This window comes from Erpetoichthys calabaricus, chromosome 7 (assembly GCF_900747795.2).
Source record: "Erpetoichthys calabaricus chromosome 7, fErpCal1.3, whole genome shotgun sequence".
Lineage (NCBI taxonomy): Eukaryota > Metazoa > Chordata > Cladistia > Polypteriformes > Polypteridae > Erpetoichthys > Erpetoichthys calabaricus.
In genome coordinates, this window is record NC_041400.2 from 69,180,794 (window position 1) to 69,199,308 (window position 18,515).

The following is an 18,515-nucleotide window of genomic DNA, read 5'->3' on the forward strand; positions in this document are numbered from 1 at the left end:
AGCATGACATTTTTTCAGCTTTTATTTTAAGCATTCAAAAATAGAGTACAGTTTTTTAAACACATCATAACCATTTGCAACCCCAAAAACTCTCTTAGGCCCTATTATCATGAAGAAAGTACCAATTATGTGATTACAAAATTCAAATAATGGGTAGTAATGTGTTTACTTAATGTTTAATCTTTTGGATACAAGTATTAGCTGAATGTACTGCAGTCCATTGGTTTAGAGTGTGACCAGCTGCAGAATAGTTCTTAGAACCTCAAAGGAGAATTTTTGAGATTCAGTAGTAGTAAATAGAAAGGGGAAGTTTTCCCAGTTATATTAAAGGAAGAATTCATGCATTTGTAGGATATTTGTTCCAAAAGTAGTTTCAGATTCGGAAGCACAGGAAAATTACTTTAAATATGGAAGGAGATAAATCTTATATGTAAATAGGTGGTATACACTTATAAATTGCACTGAAATAATCCTCCACCTTTGATGTGACTTGTCTCACTTCCATGTGAAGATGTATCAGATTGGAATTCAAATAAGATGCTGGTCAAACGGTTGAACACACAGCTGAGGCAATTAACAATTACTGACACAAAGAATTATTTCAATTTATATCAGCTCTGGGACTATTATCAGATGGACAGGTTGCAAACCCAGGGAACACAGAAAATATAAGATCAAAAAATGTTTCTGAAGAACTCCACACACTGATTCTGTGTTTATCATCATAAAATCACACTGCAGTCCTACCAAGCCTTGACTATTATAAATGACTTTGCTATTTGGATTAGCCATCATAATTAGCTGAAGACTCTATTAAAGATTTTTAAAAACCAACACTTTTAGCGAATAAAGAATAAGAAAATATCTGAAGGAGCTTAAGCTGTGTGCATTGTAGGGAAATAAAAGAAACTAAAGAAATGGGGTAACTACAATAACTACTTACTTGTTTGATGAAATACTCTAGAGTGGCATATGCAATGGCAATGCCATCATGAGTGCTTGTCCCACGACCAAGCTCATCAAGGATAACAAGTGAGTGTGAAGATGCTTTGAACAAGATTTCAGAGGCCTCAGAAAGCTCTTCCATGAAAGTGCTTCTTCCCTTATAAATATTGTCAGCTGCTCCCATTCTGCAGAATATAATATATGTTAAGAACATCAGAGAAAAGATCATCTACAGAAGACATACATGAACAAATTCAATATACATACAGTGCTGTGAAAAAACAAAGTTCTCACATAAAAAGGTATGTGTTTTTTAACATATTTGCATGCATATATATTTGATGTTCATTTAAATAACATGGGTCATTTAGATAAATGTTATCCAAATTAACAAATAACAGTATACAATATTCTTTAAAATTATTTACTCAAGTCAAAAGTTTGAAAAGCAATTGTCTGATGTTGAAAAATACTGTTAAGTGCACCTGTGGCTTTCACAATTGTTGTTGCCCACTTTGACAGATATACATTTCTATGGTAATGGTGGCTCTGAGGCTAGGGATCTGAGCCACCAATCAAAAGGTTGGCAATTTGAATCCTGTAAACTACTTCCCTAACGTATTTGTCCTAGGTATGACATTAATCTGCATACAGCCCTGCAAGCAGGTCTGGGCGTTGCCTTGACCATACCATAAATCTCCATTTCTTTTTTCTGAGACATACTTTCGTGAATTTGCTTGAGTATTCTGGGTCTTGCTGCAAGGTCTACTTACAGTTCAGCTTCAGCTTTTTGGCAGATGGACTCACATTTTTCTCTAACCTCTTGTACAATGTAAAGTGCATGGTTGGTGCTATGCTGACAAGCTAGTAAGGGTTTAATGGTACATGTATTTGTACTATGACGATTGGTACAGAACATTTGTCTTGGTACACATTGTAATGCAAGTGAATATAGTCTAGCTTTAATCAGCATTGTTACATGCATAACTTTTTTATACTGTAATGGTCAGTTGACCAAAACACTAGCAAATATAGTCATACTTCACAAGATACAGTGTGCCCAGGTCAGGTCAAGTCAAGTTGGGAAGCATTCACTGGTACAGCAAGTTGTCATAACCACCACACTACAAAACAGCTTGGGATGTCCCACCCCCAAGAAATCACCATCTATCTGCCGCAGCCAGGTGTTACACGGGCGTCCCCTTGGTCTTGACTAACTGCTCGGGTCTTCAACAATGAGGACCCTGCAAGCCGGATCGCCCTTGGGGAATTGCGCCACATAGCCATAGTGCCGTAACTGTCACTCCCTCTCAATGCAGGTAATGTGTCTTATTTGGGACTCCATGAGCAACTACTCATTCAACATTAAGTCAAACCAGCAGTACCCAAGGACTCTCTGAAGAGACACAGTGAAGGAGTCCAGTCTTCATCTCAGGTCACTGGATAGTGTCCATGTCTCGCAAGCATATAGCAAAACAGGAAGCACCAGGACTCTAAAGAATTGGACCTTTGTCATTTTGTAAAGATATTGGGAGTGCCACACATCCCTTTCCAGTGACCATCATGACCCCCTATGCTCTGCCAATCCATTTACTGACGTCATCGGAAGAGTCACCAGAGACATGATTGCTGCTGCCGAGGTAAGTAAACCTCTCGACAGGGTCGACATTTTCTCTACAGACACTGCTGATGGCTGGGCCCAAGAGGTCAGTAAAGGCCTGGATCTTTCAGTTTGACCTCACTTCGATAAAATTAAAAACTGTAACACCACAATAGAACTGTAATTTCATAACTGAAGTAGCACATGTTCAGTGATGCGGCCTCGAAAGTATGGCCACTGGAAAGCCAGAACATGAGGATCCTCCCGCATCCTCCAAGTCTCCTCTTTGGTAACATTTCAGTTTTCCAGTGAACTAGAGTAGCAATGGGCAAAGACAAATGGATAAGATGAAGGCGAGTATGCTGCTAGCAGTATATCAAACATGATCACTCATTGACATGCCATCATCCAAATATGAATATCACTAGTACAAGAAAAGAAAAAAAAAGTGGAATGCAAACACTGCTCTCTATGATATTTTTTAAAAAAAACCTCTCCTTGCTAACTCAGACCTGGCAAAAGCAATAACAAACAAGTTTTAAAACAAAAATGTTAAAAGAGATTGAACCACAGTACGACGTTCCCTCTTGTCCATATTTCAACTGTGAAGTCACACTAGCCATTTAAAAACAAGTACAAGCTGTAGTTTTACATGACTTATCTGAGGCTTCAGCCCTTGTTCTCACTACTTTCTGCAGACAATGTGGACAAATAAATTTTTTGTTTTGCCTGTCTTTTTTTCACTTTTGCACAATGTTACACCACTACAAGCTAGGTAGACTCAGAGGCAGAAAGGCAGCCACAAACTATACCGCTATGTTATACAGTTTTTTTTTTCACAGTTTTTGGTTTCTATCAAGCATGACACCTGCAATTTTGGTCAAACAGCTCTACCTTTGTTTCATTCGTCTAGAGCACATTGTTCTTCAAACAGATTTATTTGGCAAAAAATCCACATTTTGTGAGAGCAGAGGCATATTCCTTCCTGATCTAGCAGCATGTAGAGCATGAAGTCTCTTTCAAGTAGTTGTCACATGCAAACATCACATACAGAATATGAATTAATAAGAAATTGCAGTAGAAAAGATCACAGTGGCTAGTCCTGCATGTGTGGAGTCTGCATGTTTTCTAAATATACTATGGACTTCCTCCAGGTACTGCAATCCCCTCCTACACCCAAAAAACATGCAGGTTAGATTGACTGAGGTTTCCTAATAAGCCCCCTATTTTTGAGTGTGTAAGTATGTGACTAATGGTTGTTTCCAACCTTGTGCCCTTTGTTGCTCAATGCTGTAAGAAGTATTAGTAAAATATTAGGCCTACATATTCACCACTAAATAAGTTAATAGCACCATCATATCGAGCTGGATAAAGTAACCTAAGAGGCCAAGGCAGTAAAAAGTCTGCATTTTAGTAAAGAACAGAATCATTTAAGATCATGTAAGTCTTCAAGCCAGGATATCCTTATCTAAAATCTAAATGTTGTTGTGTATATAGCAAATATTAATACTATTTTTACATAGTTAATGTTTTACTTAATATTATTTATTAATTTTGCATAATTCAGCTCTTCAGAAACTACTATATGTGGCCAAGACCTTTTATCCTTTTCATGGTTAATTGCTTGCATCCTTAAACCACATACATCCATCCATCCATCCATTTTCCAACCTGCTGAATCCGAACACAGGGTCACGGGGGTCTGCTGGAGCCAATCCCAGCCAACACAGGGCACAAGGCAGGAACCAATCCCGGGCAGGGTGCCAACCCACCGCAGGACACACACAAACACACCCACACAACAAGCACACACTAGGGCCAATTTAGAATCGCCAATCCACCTAACCTGCATGTCTTTGGGACTGTGGGAGGAAACCCACGCAGACACGGGGAGAACATGCAAACTCCACGCAGGGAGGACCCGGGAAGCGAACCCAGGTCTCCTAACTGTGAGGCAGCAGCGCTACCACTGCGCCACCGTGCCGCCCAACCACATACATATTAACTGTATTTGCAGTTCAACTTCTACTACTTCATTTTTTACTGCTCTTTGTTATGGAGAGAGGAATTTGATTCTATGAGTAAGAGATTTCAGTCATTGGCCAGCCCAGGGTGGAGTAACAGTCCATTGCAGAAGACACTGACACAGAAAAGTTGCCAATTAACATGACAGAATATCTTTGCACTGCAAGGAAAAAGAAAATATATACCGCAGGAATAACTAAATATGGCAATACAATGAAATTAAACAGACCAAAGGCAATCAAGCTGGGATCTAAACTGAACTCTAAACCATGTAAAAATGGTAAGTGCATGCTATGCCATAACGGTACCCAATGCTGGTATAATATTTCAAATAATAGATATGTAGACCAACAGGCAATTCAGTTTAATTTATTTTTATAGCAGTTTTTAAAATAGTTTGGCTCATGGAATAGCACAGATTGTCAGAACTAAGAAACTGTTCAAAATGCCAATATGTGCATTACTCATATTTTCTCTTTAAAAGTTAAAACTCTCATTCTTATAACTGAATAAAATTTAAAAAAATGACTAAGGTGACTTCAAATTCCAGTAATTTCCATTCCATGCTTACACTTGCTTAATCCAGTTTAAGGGGATTTGACATTAGAGTCTATTCTGGAATACAAAAGGAGCAGGAAACAGCCCTGGACAGGGTGCCAGTCCATCACAAAACAAACTCATGCACACACCCACACTACTCCAATTAAATTCAGTTCCTTTCTAAAAAAAAAACAGCCATAAAAATCTGAAAGCCTACAATTTCAGAAAATGCTGTTTTTTTATTTTTGTTTTCTTTCCATATTTTTTTTTTTTTGTTTTAAACACTATTCTCTATAAATTGCTTCTTTTCAAATCAAATGTATACTGGAGTTTTTCTCAGGGTTTTTATGTCCACATTGTTTAAGGAACTGGTAGCACAACTGAACAAGTGGAATGGAAACAGGGTTAAGGAGTACTTAACATAAGTTGATTTATGTTTTTTATTAAATAATATGGTTGGCCACACAAGTAAGAATTTCATTGCACTCTGCACACACAACATTACTACTGCTACTACTGCTGTTACTGGAACTACATCAGTTCCAAACTCAAATATAAAAGGATTCCATTAGGCAACTTAGAGTTTTATTTATTCTAAATGTTGTTTTGGAAACTAATCATGCAATACTCCAAAGATAGCCACAGAATATATACTACAGATATTAAACTTAATGAAAAATGCTGAAATATTTTGAGAAGTACAGTGGAACCTCGGTTCACGACCATAATTCGTTTCAAAACTATGGTCGTAAACCGATTTGGTCGTGAACCGAAGCAATTTCCCCCATAGGATTGTATGTAAATACAATTAATCCGTTCAACACCATACGAACTGTATGTAAATATATATATATTTTTTAAGTTTTTAAGCACAAATATAGTTAATTAAACCATAGAATGCACAGCGTAATAATAAACTAAATGTAAAAACATTGAACAACACTGAGAAAAACCTTGAACAACAGAGAAAACTAACATTGCAAGAGTTCGTGCTATACTGTAACCTTATGACCCGATCGCTGTAAACTTTTTTTAAAATTTTAAGCACAGGGAAAAAAAAAGGAACATTTGAACAAATCCAAACTTTATTTAAAAGCCAACCATAAGCAACCAAGAAAGTAACATCGCAGGAGTTCACGCTAATAGCATTACAACCCGATCGCTGTAAACACTCTTTTTAAATGAGTTTTAAGCACAGGGGGAAAAAAGAAACATTTGAACAAATCCGAACTTTATTCAAAAGCCAACCATAAGCAACCAAGAAAGTAACATTGCAGGAGTTCACGCTAATAGCATTACAACCCCATCGCTGTAAACACTCTTTTTAAATGAGTTGTAAGCACAGGGGGAAAAAAGGAACATTTGAACAAATCCGAACTTTATTTAAAAGCCAACCATAAGCAACCAAGAAAGTAACATTGCAGGAGTTCACGCTAATAGCATTACAATCCCATCGCTGTAAACACTCTTTTTAAATGAGTTTTAAGCACAGGGGGAAAAAAGGAACATTTGAACAAATCCGAACTTTATTTAAAAGCCAACCATAAGCAACCAAGAAAGTAACACTGCAGGAGTTCACGCTAATAGCATTACAACCCGATCACTGTAAACACTTTTAAATGAGTTTTAAGCACAGGGAAAAAAATGAACATTTGAAAAAAGAGAAAAGTAACATTGCAACAATTCACACTACAAACCGAAAAATGAACATTTGAAAAATCCGTAATACAAAAACTAACCATAAACCACCAAGAAAAACTAATGTTGCATGAGTCAAGTTCTGGCATGAAGTGAGGAGGAACTGGGTTGAGAATAATCCAGTCTCATCGCAGTTGAAGACTTGTTTCGGGATGTAGCCTTCGTCCTCCACTAATTTTGTGAAATTTTTCATGAATTCTTTTGCAGCTTCAGCGTCAGAACTAACAGCCTCTCCATGCCTTACCACACTATGAATGCCACTTCTCTTGCGAAACTTTTCAAACTATCCTCTACTGGCTTTAAATTCCTCACTTTTGCCACTCGTAGAAGGATAGTTTTGCAGCAGATCGCCACGAATCTTCCTGGCTTTCTCGCATAACATCGCCTCGCTTACGCTATCCCCTGCAAGTTGCTTCTCGTTCAGCCACACTAGCAACAGTTTTTCCACCTCTTCCAGCACTTGAGGCCTCTGCCTGGTTAACGCTATAACTCCTTTTGCAACATGAGCTGCTTTAATAGATTCTTTCTGCTTTAGAATAGTCGAAATCGTAGATTTTGACTTCTTATACTCGGCGGCAAGATCAGTAACACGAATGCCACGCTCATACTTTTTCAATAATTTCTTTCTTTACTTCAATTTCAATTTTCTGCAAAACTTTCTTCTCACCATTCTTCACTTGCTTAGAAGCCATGGTTAACTGCAAAAGGACACGAAATACTGTAGAGCACAAAGAGTTCACAAGTAAATCACGCATGTCTGACTGAGAACAATGAACAGGGAGAGGCTAAACACGTGCTTAAATACAGTAATCGGTGCGTACGAACCGGAAAGGAAATGAAATAGAGCACAAAGAGTTCTCAGCGAAAGCACGCACACATGTCTGACTGAGAACAATGCAACACGTGCGGAAATCATCGTCGCGCACAAACCGAAAGGGAAACTGCCTTGTTCATATAACGAGTGTGTGGTTGTGAACCGAGGCAAAAGTTTGGCGAACTATTTGGTCGTAAACCGATTTGTACGTGTACCGAGACTTCGTGAACCGAGGTTCCACTGTATGGGGAATTCAGGAAATATATTCAGACCAAGAAAATATTTCTTTGCAAAATGTCGAAAAGGTCAGTTTAAGTAGGTCATAAATACCTAACTGTACACAAGGGAATGTAATATAGCATGTTGTAACATAATAATAATATTCTCCAACCCAATTAAAGTAATTCCGGGTCAGAGATTACTAGATCCTTTTCTGGGAACTCTGTCAGAAACAGCTCTAGATAGGATGCCATTCCATCACAAAGATTTACACTGATAAGTTGTCAAAAACATTTTAGAATTGTTATTTCAAAACAATATTAACTATAAAAAGACCCTATAACTATTCTAATTCAAAAAATACACTTCATTAATCAAATGATTAATTTCATTATTAGGCACCATGTTACTATTGACAGCGGTATGCAGTGTATTGTAACCAGGCTAGTATCAAACTTACTACTTGTACAAAATGATGAATTATGAATTAAATCAATGTAGAGAAAAGCCAAGCAAAATGGACACCTTTTAATGGCTAACTAGAAAGATTACAATATGCAAGCTTTCGAGGCAACTCAGGCCCCTTCTTCAGGCAAGATCTTGCTGAAGAAGGGGCCTGAGTTGCCTCGAAAGCTTGCATATTGTAATCTTTTCTAGTTAGCCAATAAAAGGTGTCATTTTGCTTGGCTTTTCTCTACATTCATAATGGCTAACACGGTACAACACCCTAGTACTCACTGAATTAAATCAAAAAATAAACAGTGTCATGGCATGTAACATAGTGTGCTGTAAAAGAATAAAAAAAGAAACAATATTAACTGGAATTTACAAAAGTAAAATGAATGTGCAATATAAATGTTTCTTCTGCTATCAAAGTAGCATAACTATGTAAATGTAAAATCATATAAAACTGAGCAATCTATATTTACTGCAAGCAAAAATGAAACTGAACATTAGATTATAAGAAACATGGGAATCACTTCATCTAAATAAACTCCTAAAAGATGACAAAACATTTCCAGTAAGGATAAATTGAGCTAATACTTGCAGCTCTCACTCCTTTACCTTCCCTGATTCAGGTATAAGTCTGTCAAGTTAGTCCAGGTAATAACAGGAGAACTAAATAATAACAGTTTGAAACTAAAGAAGATGAGACTATTTTTCGGAACTGCTGCTCTAGCCTAGGTGAATGTTTCTGTGAATGAACTTTAGATTTTTATCTTGCTGTGTTGCTATGCTCAATTTCCCAAGCAAAATATTAAAGCTGTTAAGGAAGGGTTATTTTTCTTCATCCCACATTCTCCCCAAGATTCCTTTGCAAAGGCAACAACATTAGCCAAATATTTTTTATATACAACATTTTCACACACAAAGTGTAGCTCAAGGTGCTTTACTAGAATTGAAATAAAGAGATACTATATAACAAATAAAAATAAATAAATACATAAATACCAAACTTAAAACAGTATGGATAAACAAATAAGTAAATGAAATGGACAAGACCCTAAAAGGGGAGGTTGGGCGCATGCTCTGCCACACCCACCACACGACAAGCCCACCTCAGGATCCCAGATTAGGACCACAGTGCAGCAGTGCAAACGCTAGTTCGAATGCAGCTGCTAGAATCTTAACTAGGAAAAGAAAATCTGAATGCATCTCTCCAGTCTTGATGTCACTACATTGGTTACCTGTGTCATTTAGAATTGACTTTAAAATACTGCTTATGGTTTACAAAGCTTTAAATAATCTTGCTCCATCCTATATTTCAGAATGTCTTTCACCTTACACTCCAAATCATAACCTTAGATCTTCAAATGAGTGTCTGCTTATAATTCCAAGAACTAAACTTAAAAGAGGTAAGGCAGCCTTCTGCTGTTGTGCGCCTAAAATCCGGAAAAGCTTACCAATAGAAATTCGCCAGGCTAATACAGTGGAACACTTTAAAAAAAAAAACTGCTAATAACACATTATTTTAACATGGCTTTCTCATAGCTTCATTTTAGCTTAATCCTGATACTCTGTATATGCATTTAATTATCACTGTCATTCATGGTGGCTCCGAAATCTGTACTTAACCCTTACTTTCTCTGTTGTTCTTTTTCAGGTTTTCTGTGGTGGCAATCTGCACATCCACCACCCGATCAAAGCACTGTGATGTCCCTACATCGATGGATTAAAAGCCAGAAGTCCACATGACCAACATCATCAAGTTCTTTCCATGTGAACCTTGAATACCATGAGGACTGATTGAGGTCATTTATGTTAGGTAGAATGCCTAGAGGGGGCTGGGTGGTCTTGTGGCCTTGGAACTCCTGCAGATTTTATTTTTCTCCAGCCGTCTGGAGTTTTTTTTGTTTTTTCTGTCCTCCCTGGCCATCGGACCTTACTTTTACTCTATGTTAATTAATATTGCCTAATTTTATTTTTAATATATTTGGTCTTTTTTCTCTTTCTTCATCCTGTAAAGCTCCAGAACTCACATCAAATCACATCATAAAATGCTAAACAACAAGGTAGTTATATTACATGACACTGAATAAAGTGGACCAGCAGAAACTTAAAAAAATAAATAAAATTAATGACAAAATTCATATATGGGAAAATACAAGGAAAATTAAGTTTAGTCTAAATTAAGTCTAAAGTCATGTACATTAAGATATTTATATAATATTTTTATACAATGAGAAATAGAAAAGTACTGATTATGAAACATGTGGATTGTAATGGATCCATAACTTTCCACAAACAAAGAGTGTACATAAGCAATTAAAAAAAAGTCTAACAGAATATTGGGAGATCCAATGGACTGCATGGAGCCCACATCACAAGTTGTGTAATGCACTTAAGGCCTCATCTGGAATATCATGGGCATTAATATAAAAGACACAATAGTAAAAGAGAAAGTGTAGAGTGGAGCTACTCATGGACTCCAGAAATGCATGGTACTGAATGAAGAAAGACAGAAGGAGTTGAGTCCTTTCAATATAAGCACACAGTGATGAGATCTGGTGTAAATTTGGGTGTAAAATATGGTGCCTTTAAAATGGAAATTGATTAAAAAATGTAAGAAATTATTACTGAACACAAAGAATCATAGATACCCAAAACAAGCTACCAGGTAATGTACAGGAAAACAATCTTTTCAGACCTTCATGAATCAAAAATATTTACAAAATGTTAGGCAAAGAGGAGATGACAAATTATGTTAGCCTGAAAGATCAGTTTTAATCAAAAACTTCCTAATGTTATATAAAAGTTTAAGGTATCTGAACCTGGGATGATTGAGAATAATAAATGCAAAAAAAGCATTGACTTTTAATTGCAGCACAGATTATCACAGCCCAATGTAAATAGATACAGTAGATTAAGAGCAATAATACTTTTGCTGGATAGTTGATTTAATAAGAATGCACACTAATTTTAGTCATTATGTGCAGTCCATTAACCAGATTTCATTTCAATGTTTTGCATTTTGATAGTAACATTCATAATTAATAGCGCATACCTCATAGAGAAAATGCTTTTGCATAGCGACATAAAAGATTGTGGTCAATTGTGTGAGTGAAAACAACGTTGTAATATCTCTTAAAACTTTAGGTTGTAGGAGATGTTATTTGGAGTGAAGAGAAAATCAAACTGATTAGCAGTATCTTCCTGTAATCGGTCTCTCTGTTTTCAAAATCAGTCCTACTCCACAAGGATCATGCTAACCAAACTGTAAACTTGCAACAAATTAATATTGCAAGTCTGAGAGTTGCGCAGTGGCACAGTTGGTGGCCTCACAAATGTAGTACCCAGTGGTTCAATTTCCCTGTGTCTGCAGCATTATGTGCAAGTTTGGTAACCAGGGATTTCAATTTGGGCACTATGGTGATTTGTAACTTAAACATTAGTGTTATATCATTGATAAGAACAGCAATGGTTCGATGGTTACACCCCCCTTTATAGGACTGAGTCTTTGTAATTTTACGAGAGGATTGGGGGAATTGAATAAATCCAGTTTGGCAAGTGATTATCTGCAGGGCTTTTTCAATCAACCTCCACATGCAGGCCAACTCCCTAGCTGGTAAGATTCACCTTAACAAATGGTATTGGGGAAAGATGTGAAACCATTGTGCCGCACCAGAATTCTATTGGTCTAAAGTTGCTTGAAGCCATTAAGTATCACGACACCCTATTGGCTGTAGGGTTTGGACAGAGAGTCTACAAATTTGCTTGCTTGCACCTCCCTCTCTCTCTCTCTTCTACCATCTGATGAAGAAGCATCTCTTAGTCACACCATTGCCATGAGGAGCATAACTCGCCAGCCATATTGAGAGAGGCATGCAGCCTGTTCTGAAGAAAGCTGACCAAAAATGCCTTAACTAGAGACATTTTAAGGAACAAAAAACTCTTTGTGCCGCCTAATCTACACATCAGTATTTTCAGGTTGTATGGTTGCCAATATATACTTATATTTTGCTTATATTATTGTTATGGTGTATAAAATCTGTACATGTTGGTTTAATTTTCCATTATATTTTGTTCGAGACAAGACAACAGATGAATACAAATCAAAGCAGGTTTTCTTCCCTTACACCTCACTTTTAAAACAGCTGTTCCAACATAGAAAGGAAGACATGCTGGTGGCTCAATTACTTTATAACCTGGGAAAGGAGACTAAGTCGACACCTCAGGCTATTGATATGGACATCTGGGACAATTATTTGGTTTACAGCCTGGGAAAGATGGACATGAGGCAACATCAAAAAACTTTATTATCTGGGAAAGAGTTTTATCAAAATTCATCAATTATATTGATAGCCAACCAATCAGGTGCATTTGTTGTGAAACCACGGCATGACATTTCATAATAAATATGCCTCATTTTGAAAGCAACGTCAGAGAAGAAGAAAGTAGAGGAGAAGAAAGTAAAGAAGGAAAAGAAGAAGAGGAACGGACGAAGACGTCATTGTTCGTCAGAAAAGCATCATGAACATCGATTGCTAAATCAAATGCCTCCCTGGGACATTTGTCCTTGTCATCTCTACCTTTTTTCGTTAGCTTTTTCTAAAGACTATATATATTCAGACCTTCCTATCAGTACCTATTTTCTATTATTCTTTGTTCCAGTGGTATTATTATTGTTCTTGTAATAAACACCATGCTGCTTTTAACTTTCTATGCTTTGTCCTAATGTCTAGAGTGATTGAATTAATAAGTTAGATTTCTTTGAGCACCTAGGTGCAGCCGGACTTTTGCCATTATTTCTGTGCTGCGAGGTTTATAAGGCTGAGAGTGAGGAGCTCCACTCGATAGTTGGAACAGTATGAAAAGAAGGTATTCTTGGCTGATAAATGGCCTATAGTCAAGAGTGCTGAGTCTTTGTATGTTTAAATGTATTCTTGTAGACCAAAAGTAATATTGAGGTCTGAGATATCACTAAAACATCATATGTTGTTCATGCAAATAATAAGTAAGTCTCTTGAAGTGCTGAGTGACAGGCTGTGTTATTCCTAAAGCACTTGTGTGATTTAAAGTGCTAGAGGTTAATCAGCGTGTGTGTGTCATTCATGGGGCACAGTTGTGTTTAGGATCTGTGTGTATGCGTATAGCTATGTATGTGTGTGTTCATCTTAAAGTGCAACAGTAGACCAACCCGATAACGAACTTGACACTTACCCTTGAGAAACAGGTAAAGGGTAAGCAGAGGGAAATACCACGATAATACAATTATAAATGTAGAAGGAAAGATGGGGAGACGTTATATGGTACAATACCTTATAAACAGTGGTAAGTCTGTGAGATTTGAGGCATTCTGACAAAGGCTACAGATTAATAATACAAAAGGGAAAATTAGAGTAATATGTTATACAAGACAAAAAAACAATAGTTTAGCATCATCATTACTTTCAGTCATATTGTGGACCACACAGGTGCAACCTCCATTGCTGCTTCAAGAGACAAGTAGTGGACCACTGCAAGGTTGTGAATTATTGCCTGGAGCATTAACAGCAGTTTAACCAACAGGTTAGTCAATTGTAACCTTGGCATTCCCATATCAATATAATGTGGCCCATGCAGTTTAGACAAAATGTACAGTTATTTAGAAGATTCTGCATGACTTAAACATTCGACGTAATGTAAAAAGTACATTTACATTTCTTACTTGTACAGGGTATGATGATATTCTGACTTGCATGTCTCATTAACTCTTCCATTAAGTAAACAAAGTTAACATTTACCTCAGGCAGAAACAGGTTAGAAATAATGGCAACCTCATCTATTTTCTGGTTTCTGGTGTGGACTTCACAATGGCAGACAAAAAGGAAAAAACTTTACGAAATTGCTCCTTGTCTTCAAAATGACAACCTTTTCCTATTTGTTTTCCCACATAGATATTAATATGCCAGCATTTATTGCCTGCAAATGAGTATTGTTGGATGGGAGTATAGCTGTGTTTACCCAAAATTACCAATGCTCTGCAACTTTAGGTTTGCTTCATGGGATTCTGGCAACAGTGCGACACGTTGAAATGATTCTACGGACAAAATATCTTCATTTTTAAACTTTTAGTAAAAATTCAAAGTAAAACAGTTCACACAAAAATAGAGAAATGGTTGGTATTGCAAAGAAAAGAAAAGTCCTTGCTTAACACTAGAATCCCTGAAGCCTAAGAAAAAAGTCATAATCCCGGCCCACCTTAAATCCCTTCGCACCTCTACCATCAGCTTCTTTTGTTTTGTAAATGTGTCGATCAGCACAAGCAGCAAGCAGCCTGCTGTCCCATCCCCCAACTTGACGGAGTGCAACTCGGGCAAAAAGTTCTCCCAGCTCAAGCCAAGGCTCCTTATCTGTGTGTGAGGTTCCTGGAGTTGTATAGGGTAAATAATACAATACATCATTATTTGGAATACATGCATTTCATATGTGTTCTGTGTCTACAAAGATCAGGATAAGTGTGGGATGAAAGGAAATGTGAGGCAAGAAATGCTGAACACATAAATAAAGCAGGAACTTTTTCCATGTTATACTAATAATGACGTGAAGTGTATAATGTGTGAAGACTTTAGTCCAAATATCAAATAAACACGTGCACTTTTATTCAAGAATATAACCAAAGAAAAAAAAAGCATTTGATTTTCATACCTAAAGCAGAACCTTTTTCCATGTTATACTAATAATGACGTGAAGTGTATAATGTGTGAAAACTTTAGACCAAATATCAAATAAATACTTGCGCTTTTATTCAAGAATATAACCAAAGAAAAAAAAGCAGTTGATTTACATGCTGCTGTCAATGAGTTAAAAACCCAAGCTCAAATGTCAATCGACAGGGAGTTTACAGGTGTTCTTGAATGGTGCAGTGGTAAGAGCCGCTGCCTTACAACCCAAAGGTCCCGTGTTCGAGACCGGGCACTCCGCGTTTTGAGTAGTGAGCTGCTATTATTATTATTAATATCCTCTTTAATAAAACCCCTGTGTGCATCCATGTGTCCGTGTGTGTGTGTGTCTTCTGGTGAAGTGCGCATGCGCGGGGCACTCTTCAACGCATATTACGGACAAGGCGGAAGTACAGGGAAGGGCGGAATGAGTGGCAGAGTCACCGGCCTCTAGCAGATGCTTCAAAGGCCGCCAGACGCGTCACACAAGACAGAGAGGGCGGCACCTATAAAATATCGCGCGGCCGATCCAATCGGATTTCGGTAAATGAGGTATGACCTAAAACATAACACACGAAAAATCCAATCGGGTACTGAGACGCGGAGACCAGCTTCCTCACTCTGAGGATGTCAGAATTGCGATTAAGAAGCTTGGCCCGGTAAAGTGTAAAGTGTCAGTCGTTGAAGGGGTTTTCCTAAATATACGAATTTTCATGATATTACAATAGGATGACTTTTAAAAGTAGATTTATTTTCGCGCACATAAAATCCGTTGCTGAGCAAACGGATCTATTGAAGAAGAGGAAAATGAGCATCAGAAAAATGCCAAAACACACAGAGCTAAGAGAGCAAGTCTTACTGCGGATGAACGAAAATCACTGCGTCAGCAACAAGCTAAAATAAAGAGAGGCAGGATAAGAGATCTTCAAACAGACACAACACATCAATCAACATCCACAGAGGAGAGGACAAATGTAATATTAATTATAGTTACTGTATTGTCATATACGTTTGTATTTAATTTTATTATTATTTTACTTTAGGCTTCTTGCAAAAATATTAAGCTCCCTTGCCATTTAATATAGACTGTTCCTACTAATGTTTATGCACTACTGTACTAGCGCTCGTTATTGTAACGGGCTTAATGACTAGTAATATAATAAAAAACATACATTTGATTTGAGTCTGTTACACCTGGTGTAAATTTTGGATACTTGTAAAAGATAGTGCTTGTTTTTTTATTATTCAGTTTTATTCTCTCAGTGATGTTTACATGGTACAACGAACTTGCCTCTCCCTCTCTGAGTTGATGGCATTTATCTTCATTCTTTTTACAAGATCAACGATGACCACAGTGGGTACTGTGGTTGATGCCTGCTCAGAACTATTTGCTGTACCACAATCAAATATATGATGTCCTGTGACCGCTATCAGACTGGACAAAGGCAGGACCGTAACAACAGACAGCTTTTTCACAGTGCTTTCGCTGGTTAATAGACTTGCTGCACCACAACGCAACTCTACTTGGCACCATAAAGTAAAATGGAACTTCCACTTGCAGCTATAGTGCATGCGTGAGAGAGGCAGAGACAGATTTGATCTCATTCAAGTGGTTACTGGAATATAAAATAAACACTTTCTCAAAGGTATAACAAAACAAGTGTGCTTTAATTCAAGAATAAAACTGAAAAACACTAAATTCAAGTGACAACAAGATACCCAGAAGACATGATTCACCAGCGTTTGTGAGTCTGCTTATATTCCTACAATAATGTCTTTCACCGGTAGCCAAACTTTACAGCGGCTGTTACAGACTGAAATCAAAGGCTGCTTCTTTTTTGGCGCATACACCATCAGCTTGACACTGCCAGATCTAAACATTATCGTGGTCAATTGCTTGCGTGCTAAAGTGACTATACCTGCAGGTGGAAGTCCCATTTTACTTCACGTCATTATTAGTCCATCCATCCATTTTCCAACCCGCTGAATCCGAACACAGGGTCACGGGGGTCTGCTGGAGCCAATCCCAGCCAACACAGGGCACAAGGCAGGGAACCAATCCTGGGCAGGGTTGCCAACCCACTGCAGGACACACACAAACACACCCATACACCAAGCACACACTAGGGCCAAATTAGAATCGCCAATCCACCTAACCTTCATATCTTTGGACTGTGGGAGGAAACCAGAGCGCCCGGAGGAAACCCACGCAGACACGGGGAGAACATGCAAACTCCACGCAGGGAGGACCCGGGAAGCGAACCCAGGTCCCCAGGTCTCCAACTGCGAGGCAGCAGCGCTAACCCACTGCGCCACCGTGCCGCCCGTCATTATTAGTATACATTGGAAAAAGTTTGATTTAGGTATGTGTTCAGCATTTCTTGCATTGTATTTTCTTTCATCCTACACTTACCCAGATCTTTGTAGACACATAACACACATGAAATGCATCTATTTCAAATAAAGATATACTGTACTATTTACCCTATACAACTCCAGGAGCCTCACACGCAGATAAGGAGCCTTGGCTTGAGCTGGGAGAACTTTCTGCCTGAGTTGAGCTCCGTCAAGTTGGGGGATGGGATAGCAGGCTGCTTGCTGCTTGACCTGATCAACGCATTTACAAAACAAAAGACACTGATGGAGAGGTGCGAAGGGATTTAAGGTGGGCTGGGATTACGAGTTTTTTCATAGGCTTCAAGGATTCTAGTGTTAAGGGAAATTCAGTTTATGGCTTTTATCTTGTTTCATTTCATTTCATTCATTTCCAAATGCTCATAAAACTGTATGCCTATCCCATTTATAAACTGCAAATGGGTCTATTAGCCCATGCTAGCAATGAGACTAATTCCAAACTGGCACAAAGTAAAAAATGCTAAACATGATCTCATTTGTTGCAGTATTTAATTTTATTAACTTATAATGTAAAAAAGGTAAAAACAAATGCCCTTTTTTAAATCACCATCAATATACTGCTTACGTCTATATATTTTATACTCGCGTCACCTGTGATCAACTCTAATCATTCTTATTCCTTTCAGCTATTCTTAGAGCATTCCAGTGCTTGGAAGTGCAACTGAGACAGAACAATCAACTATGGGGGACAAGGCACTACCAAAATATCTCAGGGATAAAGTTGTGGAAGGGCGCAAGTCAGGAGATGGATTAAAAAAAAAAAAATGCTTTATCGATCCCTAGGAGCATAGTCAAGTCCATAATCAGGAAGTGGGAAGTGTTTGGTAGTACTAGGACCCTTCCCAGATCAGACCATCCCTGCAAATTGAATGGAAGAGCGAGGAAGAAACTGGTCAGACAGGCTTCCAAGAGGCCTATGGCAAATTTGAAGCAGTTACCGGAATTTTTGGCAAACAGTGGTTATTGTGTGCGTGTGACAACAATATAATAAATGCTCTATAAATGTGGCTTATATGGGAGGGCTGCATGAAAAAAGCCACTTCTCAAGAAAGGCCATATCAAGTCTCGATTCAGCTTTGCCAAAACACACCTTCAAGATTCTAAGGCAAAGTGGAAA

At 37.9% G+C, this 18,515-nt stretch overlaps 1 protein-coding gene across 1 annotated transcript in view; it reads right to left on the reverse strand.

The window, feature by feature from the left end:
- LOC114642745 (DNA mismatch repair protein Msh3-like) overlaps nucleotides 1–18,515 on the reverse strand; it is a 121,098-nt gene that overhangs the window by 76,324 nt on the left and 26,259 nt on the right. Inside the window, exon 2 of the mRNA XM_028791573.2 lies at nucleotides 944–1,130. Within this exon, the coding sequence (XP_028647406.2) occupies nucleotides 944–1,130 (187 nt within the window). The remainder of the gene's footprint in view (nucleotides 1–943; nucleotides 1,131–18,515) is intronic.